At 43.7% G+C, this 19968-nt stretch overlaps 1 protein-coding gene across 3 annotated transcripts; it reads left to right on the forward strand.

Moving 5' to 3' along the window:
* The first annotated feature begins 372 nt into the window (after positions 1-372).
* On the forward strand, positions 373-19017 carry SDR16C5 (short chain dehydrogenase/reductase family 16C member 5). 3 transcript variants are annotated; one of them, XM_053396089.1, is made up of 7 exons: positions 373-489; positions 3615-3963; positions 6404-6535; positions 11465-11564; positions 13173-13317; positions 15099-15224; positions 18525-19017. In XM_053396089.1, the coding sequence occupies exons 2-7, from the start codon at positions 3643-3645 to the stop codon at positions 18634-18636; spliced, it is 936 nt and encodes a 311-aa protein (XP_053252064.1). In that variant the 5' UTR covers positions 373-489; positions 3615-3642; the 3' UTR covers positions 18637-19017. The 3 variants fall into 3 exon arrangements, with proteins under 3 accessions (XP_053252064.1, XP_053252066.1, XP_053252065.1); XM_053396091.1 differs by having other exon boundaries at positions 405-489; positions 3619-3963; XM_053396090.1 differs by lacking the exon at positions 373-489 and adding an exon at positions 650-971.
* The last annotated feature ends 951 nt before the right edge of the window (positions 19018-19968 follow it).

Below are 19968 nucleotides of genomic sequence, written 5' to 3' on the forward strand. Positions count from 1 at the left end.
TCAATGCATGCTGGCAAAGCCTCACTCCCGTCAGCAATTGTGCTGCAGCATCCAGACCAAGGGCAAGGGAAGCCCCACATAGAGCGCATTGCTGCAACCCAGCCGACCCTCTGCTCCTAAGTTTGCATGTGTAGAGTCTGAGGTTTCTTCTTCACAAGTGACAAAATACGGGAGAAGTTGTAGCCAAGGTGTACGGAGGCGGCACAGTAGCCGCGCCGGCTCTCCCGGCCCCCTCGGAGGTAGCTGAGATTAGCCGGTAGCCCGACTAAGGAGGGCGGAGGCGGAGGCTGCAACTGCTCACACAGCCCAGGAAATCGCTGCCTCTTTAACAACCGCGGCCCTTGGCCGGAGGGGAGGAGACGGGAGCAGCGGCGGGGGAGTGGGTGGGACCTTCCCGGGGCGCGTGCGCTGGCCAAGTGCTTTATAGCTCGGGACTGCAGCTTGTTGTGGGGCGAGGTCGTCTGCGCAGCCGGAGGAGCGTCGCCTGCGGTAAGGCGAGAGGCTTCAGGCAGGCGCGCGCGCGCGCGCGGCTCGGGCGACTGGCTGGCTGGGGGAGAGAGAGAGAGGGAACACGGGCAGAACTTGGCCCCTGACGCATTTGGCCACTAGCGGCACAGGGAGGAGCGCCGCCTCGGGGGTCCTTCTGACTGACCGGGGCCGCGGAGGGGTGGCTGGGGAAATGCGACGCTCGGACGAGGGTCCCCTGCTGGGCTGCAGCGCGCGCTGTAGGCCGGGGACTTGGACGGCCGTCGGGCAGCTCTTGGAAGCGCCGGCTCTCTTGACGTCACCGCTTCCTCGTCGCCGAAGCGCAGCTGCGCTCGGCCGAAATGGTGGCAAAACGGGTCCTGGCGTCGCTGAGGTTCCGGAAAGGGTGGCAGCGGGGGAACTCCTCTCCGTAGGATGCAAACCGACTTGCATGACAGCTAGTCACTAGTACCTCCGTGAGGCCGAATTCTAGAGCAGACGTCAAGGTGGACGTTTCGTAACGTCGCTATCATCATCTTCTTTCTTCTTCTTTGGCTATCACTCGTAGCTGAGTAAGATTGTCTTCCATAAACACAGTTTTAACAATGAGTCCGTAAGTGACTGTGGTGGCCAATTCTGGATCCACACGTCCTTCCACAGTGGGGACATTCGCTTCCGGGTGGGAGTAGATCACGTGTGGATTTGCCAAGCGTGCCTTCCTCCTAGCACGTTTCTCCCTTGCGTCCTGAGTTCGAGTGTCTTCAAAGCCCATGACACCTTTGATGAAGGCTGTCCTCCAACTGGAGAGCTCGCAGGCAAGTGTTTCCCAATTGTTGGTGTTTATACTACATTTCTAAAAACTTGCCTTAAGACAGTCTTTAAACCTCTTATGTTGACCACCAGCATTACTTTCCATTTTTAAGTTTGGAATAGAGTAGTTGCTTTGGAAGACGGTCATCAGGCATCCGCACAACATGACCAGTCCTACGAAGTTGATGTTGAAGAATCATTGCTTCAACACTGGTGATCTTTGCTTCTTCCAATACACTAGTATTAGTTCGCCTGTCTTCCCAAGTGATATGTAAACATTTTTGGAGACCCCGTTGATGGAATCTTTCGAGAAGTTGGAGATGGCGTTTATAAGTGATCCATGTTTCACAAGCTTAATGTTAAGATGCTTCGAGCAAGGGATTGTTCAACCCTTGGGAAATCGCTTTTTATGAGGTAGAGCTTATCTATTCCTGGCTCAGCCCAAAGAGGTCTTTGCGCAAAAGTAGGCTTTATTTGACAAACCAAGGATTCTTGGCTGGGATACAGTTAAAGTGAAATACTTTGTTGGTTCCTTTGACTTCAGTTGTGTAGCAATTTCTTCTTTTAATGCGGGGGGGGGGTTACTTACGCAGATGGTGGTACGCATGTATGTCCTGAAAGGGAAGCAGGCTGTGGGTAGCTGGAAGCTATATCATGTAATGTCGGTTTCTCAGCTTTTGGCATATTGTAGACAGCAACAATGACCAAAACAGTCTACTAAGACCTCACACCCAAAAAACTGTGTGTACGATTGCACTTGCTCAAGTTTCTTGAGTTGATCAAAAGTGCATAATTTGACTGGATTGAACCAAGTTGGTCCCTCCAGAAAGCATGAGTAGAAAACACCCATGATTTATACATGGTGGTAGATTGCAAAGATTCAAATGGATTTCTGTAAAACACACCCACGTCTTTGTCACTCTACTGTGTCTCTAAAAGTAGCAGAACTTGAAAAGCCGTTTTGCAGTCTGAGGAAAAGTGAGAAGGTTCTTGTAATAATTGAGACAGCAGGCAGTATATCAGTAAACATTTAGGCAGCTTGGAAGCACTTACTGCTGAAACCCAGGACATTTTAATTTGTGGTTAGTAGATGTATTCAGGGCTACATGAGCACACATTGAATTGAGGCCAAGATGCATGAGCCTCTGGCTGGCCATATCTCGCAAGCTAATCCAAATATAATTAAGTGAAAGAATGAAAGAATATACAGTAGACCCTCTGGATATGGATTTCATTCGTTCTGGGGGTCCATGCACACCCCGAAAAATCTGTAAGCAGAGGCACCGCTTCTGCACACGTGTGCAGCATGCAGAGCACTTCTGCCCATGAGAAAGCAGCAAAACCTGGAAAAATACTTCCAGGTTTGCCGCTTTCGCAGCCTGAAGATTACGTCTCCAGAGAGGTATGTAACCCGAGAGTCCACTGTAATGAAAGAAGACTGGATCAAAAACTAGAGCTGCTGAGTTGCTAATCTGTTCATGGTCAGTTATCAAAAGATATATTAATGGACATAATTATGTTGACCTTTTGGAGATGCTTTGTGGTGGGAAGTTTCACTTGGATCCATGGGCGTAGCCAGGATTTTTGTTGGGAAGGGCAGGGCTTTTGTTTCGGGGGGTGCAGAACAGAAGTGATTGGTAAGTTAGTTAATTATTTCTATTGTTTTACTTGATCTAGGGGGGCAGCTGCGCCCCCTTGGCTACGCCCATGCTTGAATCCTTTTTGGGTTCTTTGATCTGTGTTGCTCAAATCCTTATGTGGCCCCCTTCAGTCATAAGGGCTAAAAAATTACTGTTAAAAACTGAAGGCACAGGCTTTCTGCCATTTAGTTTATTAGATCTTGTGTTTGTGCAGTTTGCAATGCAGTTCTTATTAAGAACAGCAGATCACAATCCTCTGTGTTCCTGGAACCTAGGGCTACCACCTCTCTTTTCCCAAGCTTTTAAAAACTGTATGACAGTCAGGAAAACAGCAGCTTCAGCTTTTCTCTACTTTTCTGTGCTGGGAAAAGTATTGGTTGCTGACATTGCTACCTCTTCAAGCAGTATTGCTGTCCATCACACTCCCACTTATGTCCTGCCTTCTGCTGTTCCTGCCAACAACAACTTCTGCTCCTGTGGTTCTGTGTTAGCCCACCCCATTGCACAGTGTGCTGATTTCCTCAGTTTCCTCTCTTTTCCTTAGGTCCCTGTTTTCTTTATGCACTCTTTTCCTACATTTGTATTCCTGATGATCATGAATGTTTCAATTTACTTCTTTTCCAGCTTTCCTAGACAGCACACACAAAAACTTGACATTTATTCAATTGAATCTAACTCATCTTTTTAATCATTGAACAGCTAGTTTGAAATATATATATTGTCCAAGATGAACTTCTTCCTGGAAACACTCAGAGTCATTGGACTGTCAGTATATTTTACACTGGAGAGTTTCGTCTTATTATTCATCCCTGTGCGGAAGAAGAATGTGACTGGTGAAATAGTGCTTATCACGGGAGCTGGAAGCGGAATCGGAAGGCTGATGGCTCTGAAGTTTGCTCGTCTTGGAGCTACATTGGTACTCTGGGATATCAGTGTAGAAGGCAACAAAGAGACAGCCAGACTGGCAAGGAAAAATGGAGCTGCGAGAGTGCACAACTACACTTGTGACTGTAGCAAAAGGCAGGAGGTCTATCAAGTAGCAGATCAGGTAACTTTGTTTTGCAAGTGGAGTTTTATTTTGCATAACCTTTTATCTAGTCCTCAGTTTCACATATGCTCTTGCAGCATGTTTATGTGTTGCAAGATACAACCATAATCACAGCTTCACTGTGCTTAGCTGCATTTGTATGAAGCCACCATATCAACCTGATACTACCAGCTCTTTGGTTTATTCTTCGTAGCTGCTCCAACTAATAATAATAATAATAATAATAATAATAATAATAATAATAATAAATAAATTTTATTTATATCCCGCCCTCCCCAGCCGAAGCTGGGCTCAGGGCGGCTAACAACAATCAAAATAGTCCAACATTCTAAAAACATTCATTATAAAATTAATTAAAATCAAGTTAAAATCAAATTAATGGCAACCATCAAGCAAAATTCTGTGCAGATTGCCAGAGGAGGGGGTCAGGCTGTGCCCTGACCAAAGGCCTGGTGGAACAGCTCTGTCTTGCAGGCCCTGCGGAAAGATGTCAGGTCCCGCAGGGCCCTAGTCTCTTGTGACAGAGCGTTCCACCAGATTGGATCCGCGGCCGAGAAAGCCCTGGCTCTAGTTGAGGCCAGCCTAACCTCTCTGTGGCCTGGGATCTTGAGGATGTTTTTATTTGCAGACCGTAAATTTCTCTGTGGGACATACCAGGAGAGGCGGTCCCGTAGGTACGAGGGTCCTAGGCCGTATAGGGCTTTAAAGGTTAAAACCAGCACCTTAAACCTGATCCTGTACTCCACCGGGAGCCAGTGCAGATGGTATAGTACCGGATGAATATGATCTCACTTCTTCAGTCCTTTGAAAGAGTTGGAGCAGCTTAATAGTGACCCTGAAGGTAAACAGTAATGAGGCAAACCAGAACAAATGTACCTTCATTCAGAATTACGTTTGGCTGTTGTTGGTTTTTTTAATACATCATAATGCAACCAATGCTTTGATCTCTTGGGTGTAATAATCACCCGTTTGGTATAGGAGTTGCTGCTATTAGACACCTTCTCTCGCCACAGGCAACTCAAGGCTTCTGTTACATTTGTTGTGGATATTCTACATCCATAGGGTGAATTACTGTTTTTCCAATTCCATGACTGCTTCATATTTAGAACTATTAACCACACTGATTAGCATCATTCCATTGGGAGGTCCTTGCCCCATCTGGGGATTACATAGAAACACATAAACAGGCATTTATTTACAGGTGAAGAGAGAGAGAGAGAGAGAGAGAGAGAGGGAGGGAGGAAGGGAGGGAGGGAGGGAGGGAGGGAGGGAGGGAGCTCTTCAAGGAATGTGTGGAAGAGATTGGCTTGTTGCTTTTTCAAGAGTGCTAATGGGATTGTTTTTTATTTCACACACCCTGATGGATAATCAAAAGTGAGAAGTTACCCACATCAATTTCTCTGGTTTGGATATGTATGCACAGGGCCAGAACGTCTCGTATCCTGGTGTTTAATCTGAGAGCAGCTTTTTAATCTCCAGTAGAAGTATGTTGCTTCATGAGCTACCTGAACCTCTCAGTGGAAGCGTCAAGGATAGGCAATTTTACAGTGCAGTTCTATATACATAGGCACAAACTATATGGGGCCCTGTTCCATTTGCAAGGGGAGATAAGAATTGTGTTGACTGTTTAGAGTTGAACCTTGTACATGGCCTAGACAAAGGGATTGTGCCCAGGAAGGCAGTCTAGACATTGTGCAATAAATAAATGTGTGGGAACTTCTGCATGCAAAGCCCATGCCCTCCCTAAGTGATGTCTCTTGAAACTGCAGTCATGAAAATGGTTTGCTTTGCTTTGCTTATGTTAACTGTGAAAGAATCCTTATAGATGTAGAATCCATTGTCACTCTGAAAGTCTACCAAAGTGGTTTGAGGGTACAATTTAAAGTGGAGAAATGGTAGCTGCGAATGTGTTTTCAGTGGACCCTTCTTTCCTCTCTCAATCCCCTGCTTTCTCTTTCTTGGGATCTGTGAAGTCAGAGGATGCCCTGCTAGGGGAAAGAGGAAGGGGGTGGGGTTTCAACATCCAGCTCTAGTTCAAACCACTGCCTAATACCAGTTCTTACAGTGACCCAAAATCTAGCTTTATTTTGCAAAATATTTACTTGAAAAATAGTAAGACAGTTTTATACCTTAACATAAAGGAGCTATAGTGCTTCTAATTCTGAAGGGGTGGGAGTTTTTAATTGTAAGAAGCATTTGTTTCTGGCTTCTTTTTTAAAAAAATGTGTTAACTGGCATGCAAAAATGGTTTAGAAAAACCAGCCTGAGAACACTGAGGCTGTTAAAAACTGTTAAACCAAGAAAACAACATCTTGACAATATGAAGAATCATGCAAATCCCTTTATATGCAGAGTCATTTACAGACATTGGTTCTCTCTTTTTAACTATTAAAATTTGTCATAGTTTGAAACATCCTCTGATAAGATGTTGTTGTCCTAGGTGAAAAAAGAAGTTGGTGATGTTAGCATCCTGATTAACAATGCTGGCATTGTGACGGGAAAGAAATTCTTGGACTCTCCAGACGCAATGATACAGAAGTCTATGGAAGTGAACACAATGGCACACTTCTGGGTAATAGCATTTGTGATTTAAAATTTGTGATTTAACTATGAAAGTATATTTGCACTTGGATTGGGCTTTGATTGGTAAAATGCAGGCTTGCAGCTGTGTTAACAGATGCTCCATCCAGGTATGTAAACTGAGCGCTCTCCTACGTAATACAGGCCTGCTGGATCAGGCCAAGGGCCCCTCTAGTCCAGCATCCTTTTCTCAGTGGCCAACCTGCAAGCTTGACATGAGCAGTAGGCCATCTAGTTTAACAAATCACCTGGACTAGAAGTCATTTTCTCTGTAAATGAAATCTGTGAGTTCAGAGGGAGGAAAAGCACCCTGATTAAATCCCATCTCCTTACAAAGGATTGGAGAGTAGCCGCATCGATGGGATCCAGGGGATTTGGGAAAGTGCACATCTGACAGCCTAACTTCTGTCCCAAGTAACTGGTAGTCAATATGATTAAAGTTAGTAATGTTTAAACACATCTTACATGAGGGTAAACATGGCCTTGGCAAAGGGAAGTGCTGCCTCACTTTTTTTTAAAAAAAGTATCGTTGATTTAGACTTCAAAAAAACCCCAAATGACTAAGTCCCTTGACCAAGGCTCCAGAGTAAATTTAGTCACAGTTTTAATAGAAAGCCCAGTTATGTCAGTTAAATATTCTATTGTTCTTGTCTAGCACTCGTCATGCTCTCCTGGTCACTCAGCACCATAGATATAATCATTTTGGATTGAAAACTGAGTTTAAAGAACAGGTAGCTGAGAATAGGAATAAATGGACAGTTTCTTTTTCTCAGTGGAAGGAGCTAAGCAGTGAGGGCACCTCAAGATATAGAGCAGACCAGTACTATTTAGCTTATTGCTTAATAATCTAGATTAGGGGATGAGCAGTAAGGTGGTGAGGCTTACACATGAAACAGTTGTTCACGACAATGAAGAACTAGGTGGAAGGGAAATAAAACATGATCAGGTGTCAGTATAAACTGCAGTTATCCACAGAAGCACTTGAGAAGGATGCCATAGCAACAGCCCCTCTTTGCCCTGGCAAGCATCCACTTCTTCCTCAGACAAGTGGATGAACTGATAAGGCTTGCTTGCATAGGCTTTTAATTATTGGCACAGAGTCTAAAGGTCTGGAGATGCAGGTAGCCAAGCACACTTGGGAGTGTGCAAATCTTTACCAAGCAGGGACTCAGGATCAAAGTGCACGTTCTATAAAAGCATGCTTAATGCTGCCCTGTGTAATTTGAAAGAACTTTGAAGGAAAAGTAGCCAAGTAGCCAAGTAGAAATTCCTTAGAAGAGCAGCCAAGGCTGCCTTTTACTTGCTCTCACCCTCTGGGTGGTCCCAGTGGGCTTATCACTATACTGGCCCAAGAAGGGGAAAGGGGACGGGTGGAGCCTTTCAGAGAAAGAAAGCAAGAGAGTGACCAGAGGCAGTGGCGATCATTCACTTCCCTATTCTTTGCAGCTGAGAGAGAAGCAAGGAGTATCCTCCCCCATCTTCCCACATGCCCCCTTACTGGGCGGTGGAGTGGGGCCCTGTCTGCTATGCTCAGGTGAGCAAGTAAGAGGAGGGTGTGCCTGATTTTTCCAGCGCTGACTCCCTATGCCTTGACACTGAAAGAGGAAGGATTAGAGAGCAGGTGAAGGCTGCTTGCTATTTTTCTCTGGGCAGCACCATGGCCCCCTTCTTCCTTGCATGGCTCCCTCCCTGGAAGTGGCAGAGCTCAGTGGAGGTGGGGCTGATGAGGAGGTAGGGCGTTTCAGGTGACACCCCTCCTTCTCCAACTCTTCTGGGAAAAGGAAACAGTGATTTGCTTTTTGCTCTTTCGTAGTATGCCTTTTCCCTCAAAAGTGACAGCGTTAAGCATGTGTGTTTTTTTAATCCTTGGATTTCAAACTGTTGCTTGTGAGATGCAAGCTAAAACAGAGTGAGTAAATTTAAGACTTGAATCAGAGCCAGGTTGTATTAAATCTCTCTTTCTCCTTGATAGGATTTCTAGCACTGTGTAAAACCTCTTGCAGAATGAACAAGCATTTTGAAACTGACTGTAAGGTCATCTAGTTTGCCATCAGACATGTAACATTATTGGCAGGAGAGCATGAACATGCTCAGGGTGTGCTGCAGCCTGATTGTTCACACTGAGCCTGATTGTTCACACTGATAGGCCACACTAAGTTCAATGGAACTTTGTCCCATGCAAGTGTGTGCACAGTATTGCAGTCCTAGTTTGTATAATTAGTTGGACGTTTGGAAGTGTTATAATTTGAATACAGCATTCCCCACCCTCACTCCACCCTTTTAAACATTTATTTTAAAATACTGAATAAAGGTATAACCAATGGGGCTGTTGCATATCATTGAGACCTGGGAGCACCTGTAGACCTCAAGCCTGATCAGACAGGGTGACTTTTTAATGTCAGGGTGAAGACAGACACACATTCAAAAGTATGGTGGAACTTACATTCCCTGCACCGTGGGGCATTTGTTTTTCAGGACAGAGGGCTATATTCAGCATTGCACTAAAGAGATTGTTCCATTTCTGCTTGCTCAACAGTATAATGCCCTCTCTCTGTGTGCTGTTCTGAGGGTTCTCCCAACCCTCTGGAGCAGATATGGGAAGGGATGTGGGGTACACACAGGGGGAGGAGAAGGCCTAGGTTGCTAGCAGAAATTTTTGCACTGGCTCCCTCTAGCACAACAATTTAGAGAATGTTGTTTTGGTGTTGTATTTTTACTGTAACTTTTAACATCAGTTTTCAAACCATGTACACCATGCTGGGAATGTCACCCCATTTTCACACTTTGCTTCTGTCTTCTTAACTACAGAAAAAAACAGAAGTTGGAATTTGTTCTGGGGGTATGATGCTATTGATTTTTTACTAGAAACTGGAAGAAGTTCTGATTTCAGTGGTGCAAACAAGTGCTTAAAAGGCCCAGTAGGATTGGTGAGCAATGGAAAATGGATGTAAGATGCATGTAGAGGAGTGGTGCACTTCAACATGATGTTGTCTGAAAAGTGTTTTGTGTTTGCAAGTAATAGTAGAAATTAAAAGAGTTCTGTATAAAATCTGAATTTATGTATTCACTTGCTATAATTGGAAATGGGACTAAACTGTGGTAAGTTTTTCAGCAGAACAGTCTTTGTAAAAAAAAAATAGGCATCTAGTACTACTAGCAAGTTTTTTTTGTTTTGATTAAATGGTAAGTCTGTAGTTTAGATGTGAAACTTTTGAAGAAGAAAAATTTCTTGCACGTGTGAAATCCACAGACTAAACTATGTGGTATTTCTGAGCATGAAATAACAAATAAACTTGCAGTATTTAGCTTCTTAGATTAGAAAAAAGAGAAATATTTAATCTAATAAAGGTAATGAAACTGAACAGCAGCAAAGACTGTCACTGCCAGAAACTAATGAACTACTAAAACTCCACATTTTAAAGGTTGGATTACAAAATGTATGGCATGTTGTTCAAATGTCAGCAGGGTTGGCGATAAGGAAACTATTGAGCATTAGAAGATGAGTTACAGTGTTGAAATAAGATAGTGGGCCTGCCAAGGTTAAGTAAGGGTTATGTTCCAGGGGTGCAAAGCCAAAACCACATAATCAGCAATCTCTGGAACCACCGCCACCACCCCACAAGATGGAGGCCTGATATTGTTGTAGGAGATGTGAGGACTTTGGCAGCATCCTGGAGCCCTCACACCTCATTCTCCGTACAGTGGTGCCTCACTTACCAGGCTTTGGGGATGCGGTGTCACACTGCCAGAGCCCTTGTGCTACCTTCTGAAAGCCCAGTAAGCAAGGAAAATCCACTGGGTGGGGGAAATAAATAAATGGAGATTGGGGAATGGCGAGTTTCCCACGTTCTCCTTTTTTTTATTATTCCCTACCCTTGCGAAGCTGTGGATGTAGGAAAGTAGCATGTTTACTGTACGGTACCTCGGGTTACAGACGCTTTGGGTTACAGACGCTTTGGGTTACAAACTCCGCTAACCAGGAAGTGGTTGCTCCAGGTTAAGAACTTTGCCCCAGGATAAGAACGGAAATCACGCACCAGTGGTGCAGCGGCAGCAGGAGGCCCCATTAGTGAAAGCGCGCCTCAAGTTAAGAACCATTTCAGGTTAAGAATGGACAAATTAAGTTCTTAACCCAAGATACCACTGTACTTACTTGTGCTTGGTTTTTGTAATTTATTACAGTGAACGCTCGGGTTGCGAACGTGATCTGTGCGGGAGGCACCTTCACAACCCGCAGCATTCGCAACCCATAGCGCCTCATCTGCACACATGTGGGTCGCGATTCGGCGCTTCCGCACATGCACAAAGCACGATTTAGTGTTTCTGCGCATGCGTGAGCGCCAAAACCAAGAAGTAACCCGTTCCGGTACTTCCGGATTTGGTGTGGTGCGCAACCCAAAAACACGCAACCTGAAGCGTCTGTGACCCGAGGTACAGTACTATGAAATGTAAACCGCTACGATGTTGATGATGATGATGATGATGAAAAGAGTAGAACATCTTGCCTTTTCCCACATAAATGCTATTTCTATAAACATTGACCCTGTACGGCCTACAGGAATAGCCTCTCCTCCGGCATACAACATGCCTCTCGATAATTTTCAATAAGATGGCTGATAAAAACTCACTGCATGGATAATTTATTGCTTTTGCTACCTGTTTTGTTTGTAATTTGTTGTTAATTTTATCACCCTGGGACTCTTGAGTGAAAAGCTGATTGTAGATGCCTCAAGTAAATAACACGTAGTACTAACTGATGCTAAAGTAGCAACAGCAGAAGTCCTGTGCCCAAGATTGCCCAGGAAGGTCCTGGCTGGGGTGAAATTGCTAGAGGGAGTTTGTTCACCACGCTAGCACAATGCATCCTTGTATATTTATTTGTTATCGTATGATTGTTTATCTTTGTTTGTTTGTTCTCTAGACTGCCAAAGCATTTGTTCCAGCCATGGTAGCTTCTAATCATGGACATGTGGTAACTATTTCAAGTGCAGCTGGCTTAGTTGGCGTTACAGGACTGGCAGGTTAGTACACATCAGATGCACTGATAAACAAAAGACACAAACCACAGATCCTTTCATCTATTTTAGACATGTGGTCCAACAGGTGGATAAACAGGGGCTTCTCTGATGTAGAAATAGAAGTCTCACACAGCTATATGGAAGCAACTGGGGAGAGCCAAGAATGAGCTGCTCTTGTAGATGACACCAGTAATGATAGATTAGATTGTAGGTGCAGAGACGTTAGTAGCAGAAGCAGTTTCATTAAACATTCCTGCTAAGGCTAGCATGCCAGGTTATGGGTGCAGATAGGCCTCTGAACACTGAGTCTTCAGATTAATTGTCGTATGTTAGCGTTAGGGAATAGTAGTTAACTGGGAGGTGGGAACCAGCAAAGGAAATACTTTACCAAAAAAGGACAAGGAAGAGTGTAACTCAGAGGATGGCGACCATGTTGCTCCCCTGATGTTAACTCCCATCTGCTCCACCCAGCATAGCTAATGGTCAAGAATGATGGGGAGCTGCAGTCCAGTAACATCTGTTGGACCACAGGTTCCCCTATCCCCTAAATGCATGCACTGACAAGGCTGCAGTAAATAACTGAGGAATGTGCTTGCCGTCTGAAGAAAGCTAGAAGCTTTTGAATGATGATTGTGGAGAAATGTTAGAACATTACCAATAATCATTGCCAGCACCTGTGTTGTCACTTGTGCATTGGGCCATAGATGTTTGTGCGGGAAAGGATCTTGCATAGAGAAAATGGTGTACAGTCATACCTCAGGTTACAGATGCTTCAGGTTGCATTTTTTCAGGTTACAGACCGCCGAAACCTGGAAGTAGCGGAACAGGTTACTTCCGGGTTTCGGCGGTCGCGCATGTGCAGAAGCCCCGAATCGCACTTTGCGCATGCGCAGAAGCACCAAATCGCAACCCACATGTGCGCAGACACGCAACTGCGGGTTGCGAACGCTGTGGGTTGCGAACGTGCATCCCGCACGGATCACGTTTGCAACCTGAGCGTCCACTGTACATGCAAGCAAACAGTGGCGTAGCGTGGGGGTGCAGGGGGGGCCGGCCGCACTGGGTGCAACATCGGGGGGGCGCTAATCTAGTGGAAGAGACTCGAGTGCTAAAATCCACGGGTTAGGGGGCGCAAATTACTTGCCTTGCCCCGGGTGCTGACAACCCACGCTTCGCCACTGCAAGCGAAGAGCCAATCAATGGCACAGGTGGCTTTCAGTGTGTTCATAATTTTCAAATTCATTCCCAGTAATCTCTGTGTTAGTCCTAGTTCTATAGAAAGTTCTGTAGAAAATCAGACTTAAACCAGGGAGCCCTGAATTCATATCCTTACTTAGCCATGAAGCTGATCATGTGTCACTGGGCTAGTCAATCTCTGTTGATGTAATCATCCTCATAGAGTTGTTCTGAGTTCATTCGACATTACTCTCTAATCAGTTTTTTTTAAAAAAATACCACCTATAATTGCATGAGACTGTTGAAACCATTAAACCAGGATTGCCAACTATTTTGCATGTAGGCCATGTCACAAAAAGTCCTGTCTTTAATACATTGCTTTACTCAGATATTGTCCTGCTGCAATGTTTCTAGATCTTTCCTCTCGTTTCACAGATTACTGTGCAAGTAAATTTGCAGTAGTTGGCTTCGCTGAGTCTCTAGCTATAGAGATGTTGGCATTGGGAAAGACTGGTGTTAAATCCACAATTGTCTGTCCATTTTTCATAAACACGGGAATGTTTGATGGCTGTCAAACCAAGTGAGTTAACTGTTTATATATTTGTGTCCATATAATGTTAAAATAATTGTATAAGAGAAATGCTGAAATGGTGAAGATTGATTGAAACATAACCTAAGGCCTTGGAGAGCCACTGTCATTTAGAGTAGACAACAAGGGGCCCAAAAAAATAATCTGCCCTATTATAAGGCTGCTTCCTGGGTTCCTGTATGCTCAAATCTGCATGATATACATAAATTAAACAGCAGGTTCGCCATAATAGAATATATGCGCTGAGAGAAGTGGCACTTCTTGAATTTGTGCCTATTGTGTCACTCTGCATTTGACAGATAATTGTTGAGGATGGTATTTTATTTATTAAGTTTCTATCCAACCCTACCTTCCAGGGCAGCACACAGCAAAACAATAAAATAATATAAACAATATGCAGTATAAAAGTATACTACAGTCGTACCTTGGAAGTTGAATGGAATCCGTTCCGGAAGTCCGTTCAACTTCCAAAACATTCAGAAACCAAAGTGCGGCTTCTGATTGGCTGCAGGAAGCTCCTGCAGCCAATCGGAAGCCACGGTAGCCCCATCGGACTTTCGGCTTCCAAAAATAGTTCGCAAACCAGAATAGGTTTGCAGCGTTAGGGAGCCAAAACGTTCAAGAACTAAGCTGTTCAAAAACCAAGGTATGACTGTATTTAAAACTATTTAAACTATTAAACAACTTTTAAACATTTAAACGAGAGGGATAGCTCTGTTGATAGAGCATGAGACTCTTAATCTCAGGATCGTGAGTTTGAGCCCCACGGTGGACAAAAAAAATCCTGCATTGCAGGGGGTTGAATTAGATGACGCTTGTGGTCTCTTCCAACTTTACACTCCTATGATTCTGTATCTAAAAATTTGCAGCCTAGAAGATCCTCCTGTCTCCGGAGGTGGGCCAATCTAACTGTTCCCCCCTCCTCTACAGTGAGGATCAATCACAGGCAATCCAGACTTCCCCACAGAATGATCTGTTCATGACGGCAGCGTGATGATCTCGATCTCTCCCCCCCCCCCCCCGTCTCTCACACAATCACTAGTTCTTTCCCAGTATCCTCTGTAGCAAATACCAGATCTAGGGTATGACCTGCAATGTGTGTCAGCTGTTCAAAGTGTTGACCTGATGGTCATGGCAGCCATGAAGTCCTGAGTGGACCCAAGCAAAAGGTACTCAGCATGGGTATTGAAGAGACCCAAGACTCGTGTCCTGGGATTCTTTAACACCATACTGTCTCCACCAGCTCGATCCTGAAGATGGTTGGGCAGTGGGGTGGATGGGAGCACCCACAAGATCCCTGTCCTGCCTCTGTAGCCCGACATCATGTACAAACCCAGATCCCAGATGAACTGGCCTCCTAGCCAAGTTGTGGGTTTTTTTGTGGGCTGACCCGATGTTTCAAAACAATACCATCAGATAGGACAGATCAACTTGGCTACTGGGGAGTGATTAAGAAGGGGCTATATACGTCGAGTCTCCCACTCTCTTCTGTGAGGATCTGGTTTTTCTCCACCTGTATACAGTCTCAACCCTCACGCCAAATGATAGAGGTCTTCAGATGACAGGTCTTCTCAAATATTTGCCCTGAAAAAAATGCCCTTTGAAAGTAATAAGGGGAAATCATATTGAAGAAAGAATAAATGATTTTCCCCCTGTTCGGAATGGTGCTGTACTAGGCAGCAGTCTTCATATCTGAAACGCATTGGCACAGGTGATAACTGTGGGGAAGTCCTGACCATTGAGAAGTTCTCTTACCTGCTTTATCTCTTCAGGTGGCCACGGTTCCTGCCTGTTATGGATCCAGACTATGCAGCTGAAAGAATTGTTTCTGGTATTCTGCGAAATCAGGTGTATGTCTACATCCCGCGTAGCATAACCCTTTTGATTGCACTGAAAGGGTAAGAATGTCATTTCCTTTTGCATCCTTTTTTTGTACATTTCTTTCTTGCTCTGAAGCCTGGCAGCAGTCAAGAGAACTGTTAGGGCATAAAAATATTTAAAATATTAACAGATTGAAAAGGGTCTTCTCAGTGATATGGGGAAATCTAAGCATTGTGTTTAGAGGCAAAGCAGCAGGCAAATGAGTGCCAGGATCTCCCAATTCTTTCAGAGAGTTTTTGGTATATTCATTTCTCTATTGTTCCAAATCTCCAATCTCTGGTCACACCTGGGGCAATAAGGTCTATTGTCTTGTTAACGACCCACAATGGCTTTCTTAGGTGTTATGTACTGAAGTTCTCACCCTGGGCCAGCAGGGGGATACTGTAGATAGATAGTTCAGGTCCACATATGCAAATAAGGGATCGAAAGTGGTGTTCAGTGATTGGATAGTTACAGAAAATGGTTACTGTTGCGTTCTAGTGGAGCTCTATATAAGCAAGCTGGCTGAATGCTTCAGTTCAGTCCTGTTCTGGCCTGTGAATAAACAAGAGCTGTTTGAAGAATCACTGTGTCGTCTGATATGTTCACCCACAACTTAACATTAAGGGCCCTAGTTTGGCCAGGCTACCCAGGAATTCCTTTCACAGTTTATATTCTCCCCTTGTATTACAAATAACCCAAAATCCTAACGCTTATTAATTTCAGTGTTTAGGGGGAAACCCGTCCTCCCCCAGTTTTGTAACAGTATGATGCAGCTGCTTCGGACAGCAAGGTGACTTGGGACAGATATGGGTGGAAATGACTTACTTTCACAAGAATTTGGTTTCAAAACAGGAGTTTTGAACAAGTGTCAGTAGAAATCTGAAAGAAAGGCAGGTGTTAAGGCAAAAACTCGTCTGGCAATTTTTACTCTTAAAATCTTGGTGTGACAAACTACCTTCCCTGGCCTTGTCCACAGGCCCCAAAGAAGGCAGGAGGAGTGACTTCAGGAGCAAGCTAAATAAAAATGGTTAGGACTCCAAACACTTTACTCAGTAGTTGTGGAAGACGTCAGTTTGCTTAGGCAAAGCTGCAGGGACAGTTAACGCAACCCACATTCCCCATGCTTTGCTAGGTAAAGGTAAAGGGACCCCTGACCATTAGGTCCAGTTGTGGCCGACTCTGGGGTTGCAGCGCTCATCTTGCTTTATTGGCCAAGGGAGCTGTCGTACAGCTTCCGGGTCATGTGGCCAGCATGACTAAGCCGCTTCTGGCGAACCAGAGCAGCGCACGGAAACACCGTTTACCTTCCCACCAGAGCGGTACCTATTTATCTACTTGCACTTTGACATGCTTTCGAACTGCTAGGTGGGCAGGAGTAGGGACCGAGCAACGGGAGCTCACCCCCGTCGTGGGGATTCAAACTGCCGACCTTCTGATTGGCAAGTCCTAGGCTCTGTGGTTTAGCCACATCAATCTCTAAATCCTCAGTCTTTCCTAACAATGCTCTGTGACCTTGAAGGGGGTGGGGTGATGCATAGGTGTCTGAATCCTTTTTCCCCTCTGTGAGAATGCAAGCAACTTGAGTTGAGGAAGACCTTAAGTTCTAAAAAAGCAGGTTGGGGAGAAGCATGCTAGATAGACCACATGGTGTGGCAGCTTCCTGCTGCAAGTGAATACCTCTGGATTGTGAAATGTTGCACTGAATTTATTATCTGGAAAGGATTCAAGTGCCTTTTGTAGGAGGGGAAGTAAATATGCAGGTACTGACATGAGATAAATGCAAGGAATAGAAAGGTATTATTATTATTTTTATTTTTATTTTTATTTTTATTGCATTATTTTTACATATGTCTGAACGCCTGCTTTCCTGCAGGATTCCTGTCTCTTCAAAATCACACAACTTTTAGAAATGAGCAGGAGAAGCTGCCTTTATTTCTTTTTATATATTTGTTTAGAAGCATTTCTAAACTACTCAGTATTTTAAAATGCCTGAGTGGTATACAAAAATACCAACATAAAAATGATAATACTCCTAGAAACAGAGCTATGACATAAAAAACAGGATTTCATTAATAAACAAATACATAAGCAGAGGAAATTTTATCTGTTGAATAAATATCCTGATATAATTACTTTGCCCTATTATAATTAACTCGCTCTGCAGACAGAATAAATATGCTTCTGTCCTTAATTTTTGACAGTTATGCTTCTCATAATAGCTGCCTTATATCCCTGGAAGAGAGAAATAGACATGATAAATAAGGGCTGTATAAAATGAACAGCAGAGGGAGAAGTTAGGTCAGGGGTTAGCAAACTTTTTCAGCAGAGGGCTGGACCACTGTTCCTCAGACCTTGTGGGGGGGCCAGACTATATTTTGAAGAAAAAAATGAATGAATTCCTATGCCCCACAAATAACCCAGAGATGCATTTTAAATAAAATGACACATTCCACTCATCCATGGGCCGGATATAGAAGGCATTTGGGCTGGATCTGGCCCCCGGGCCTTAGTTTGCCTACCCATGAGCTAGGTAGTTCTTATGGTTTGTGGAGGGTGTGGTTGTGGAAGAGAAATGTGTGACAGGTAGAGCTTTCTTTTTCCTGCTTCTGGACGCCCAGGGCAGCTGTAGCCAAGAAAGCCTTTGGCTCACGCTGGTTGGTGATTTCTCTGCACCTTAGTCTGGGACGATCTTACTTAGCCCCAGTAACATGTGTCTTGGGTTACATCAGGATTGGATTAACATGACAGTGATGCCTTTGAAGCATCTCCAGAAAGTATTGAGATGCAGCAGCCAGGGTTTTCAGAGCATATTGTTGCCCTTCCTGAACACCTGCACTGATTACTGTTAAGTTTCCAAGGAGCATTCGGATGTGCTGGTTATTAAGCCCTACATGGCAGGAGTCCAGGATACTTAAGAGACTGCCATGCCACCCTGCCTGTGCTCTGTTGGGAAAGTTCTTCAGGCCCTGCACGGGCTGGTACACACATGAAAGGCTGAGGGCATGTCTTAGTTGTGGAGCTCTTCCACAGGAAGGCCCTCTGCTCCCTCAACTTATTTTGGCTCATCTGGTTCCAGATGGTTTTGTGTTGTTATTATTAACCTGTCCAGGTTATGTATTGATGCTTGCCTTTTTAATCACCTGCCTTTTGATTTTCCAGTTCTGTGGCATGTCTGTGTGTTTTTAGTTTGCTTTAATGAGCATATTGTTGGACACCTTGAGCATTATGTGCTAGTGGAAAGGTGGGAAAGGAAATAAAACAATGGTGCCAGAGCAGAAGAGAATCTCAAAGTTTGACACTCATCATGCCTGTGTTCGTTCTTTCTTTTTCCCCAGTTTAATACCTACAAAAGTTGGTATGCTTCTCGGAGACTATATGGGGTATTTCCATTTTATGGAGACATTCATAGGTCGTGCAAATAAGATTGAAGACAATAAATCTCAGTGAACAGCAGCAAAAATTCCAACTTTGACTTACCTCCTGAGTGTCAGATGTGTGGAACTCCTATAATGCCAATACTTAATGTGTGCCTGAAACATCAAAGATAGCATGACTTGTTAGTAAGAAATAAAATTATTTTTGAACTAAATTTCACTGATGGTGGAATATGAATGATTTTTAATTACAACTCTTTTTAGAACTGCTGCTATGTCCTTGTTGTATGTAGCTTGTGAATTAAGTGATTTTTATTGCAATAAAATATTAAATCTTGGAACAAATTTGTATATATTAAGGCTTTTTGAGCTTTACTTTTTCATGTACAAATTAAACAGCAGCAATAATTTTTAAAACTGTTTTTCTTAATAAATTATTTCTCTAACTCCTGAAGTCATATTTATCCTGTGTATTTTTGTGTGTCTGGCCTAACACTTTTAATATGGGTGAAATGGGAAGAGCAGTAATTTTGGTAACAGAATAGTGTAATATTGATGTACCCATTTGTGTATCTAATTTTGTCTTCCAGCTTTGTGAGGTTCAGTTGGCAGGAGCCACCTAGTGAGCTTCATGATGAAGAAGAACTTTATCTTGAGCCTTCTGTGAACCAACTCTCCTCTCTGCCCATTACTTACAGGCAGAGACCATTTTGCACACGTCCCATTGACATGTGACCACCAATGTGTGGGTCCTTTTGGACCTCAGAGAGGGCAGAATGGGGGGTGGAGCAAGCTTATGCACACTCCACCAACACGTGCGGGAACCAGGAACAAAACACCTGTGCAAAATAGTCGCTGTCTGAACTATCTAATATTAAGAGTTGGTGGTATATTTTTACTTTACATTGTTTATGTACAAGTAACAGCTACAATTATTTTTCTTTTCAATTAATTTGCTTTCTTACATTTAACAATGCAAATGTTTCAGAGATACAAAAATAACAATGACTTGCCTGTTTGACATCATCTGTTCCACAGCTTAAGAAAGAAAATGATGCAAAATTGTTATTGCAGAGAGTTAAAAACAATGCTATGAATAATAAGATCACGATTCTATGGAAGCACAACAGAATGATCAATAGTAAGTCCTGGAATGTAATAGAATCCAGATAAAATTATACTTTGCAGAAACTTAAAAGCCATAATTTTGTCTTTTGACATAAGCTGTGAATGACCACAATGTAGCTGCATAGAACGAGTGAGTTTTTAGGATATTGTGATAAATAAGACCTCCTTAAACAAGGTGTCAAGGGGGAAAGAGTTTATCCTCCATCCTGGGCAATGGTTTATAGTGTGGCATCAAGCAAATAAATTATATGAGGTTTACAAATAAGATCAGCATTCT

This window comes from Podarcis raffonei, chromosome 7, assembly GCF_027172205.1.
Source record: "Podarcis raffonei isolate rPodRaf1 chromosome 7, rPodRaf1.pri, whole genome shotgun sequence".
Classification (NCBI taxonomy): Eukaryota; Metazoa; Chordata; class Lepidosauria; order Squamata; family Lacertidae; genus Podarcis; species Podarcis raffonei.

Bases quoted from the DNA above. Each gene is read 5' to 3' on its own strand.
- SDR16C5 (XM_053396089.1), top strand. From the start codon at position 3,643: ATGAACTTCTTCCTGGAAACACTCAGAGTCATTGGACTGTCAGTATAT. The intron at 3,964-6,403 runs GTAACTTTGTTT...TTGTTGTCCTAG, and splicing joins TCTATCAAGTAGCAGATCAG to GTGAAAAAAGAAGTTGGTGA. The intron at 15,225-18,524 runs GTAAGAATGTCA...CTTTTTCCCCAG, and splicing joins CTTTTGATTGCACTGAAAGG to TTTAATACCTACAAAAGTTG.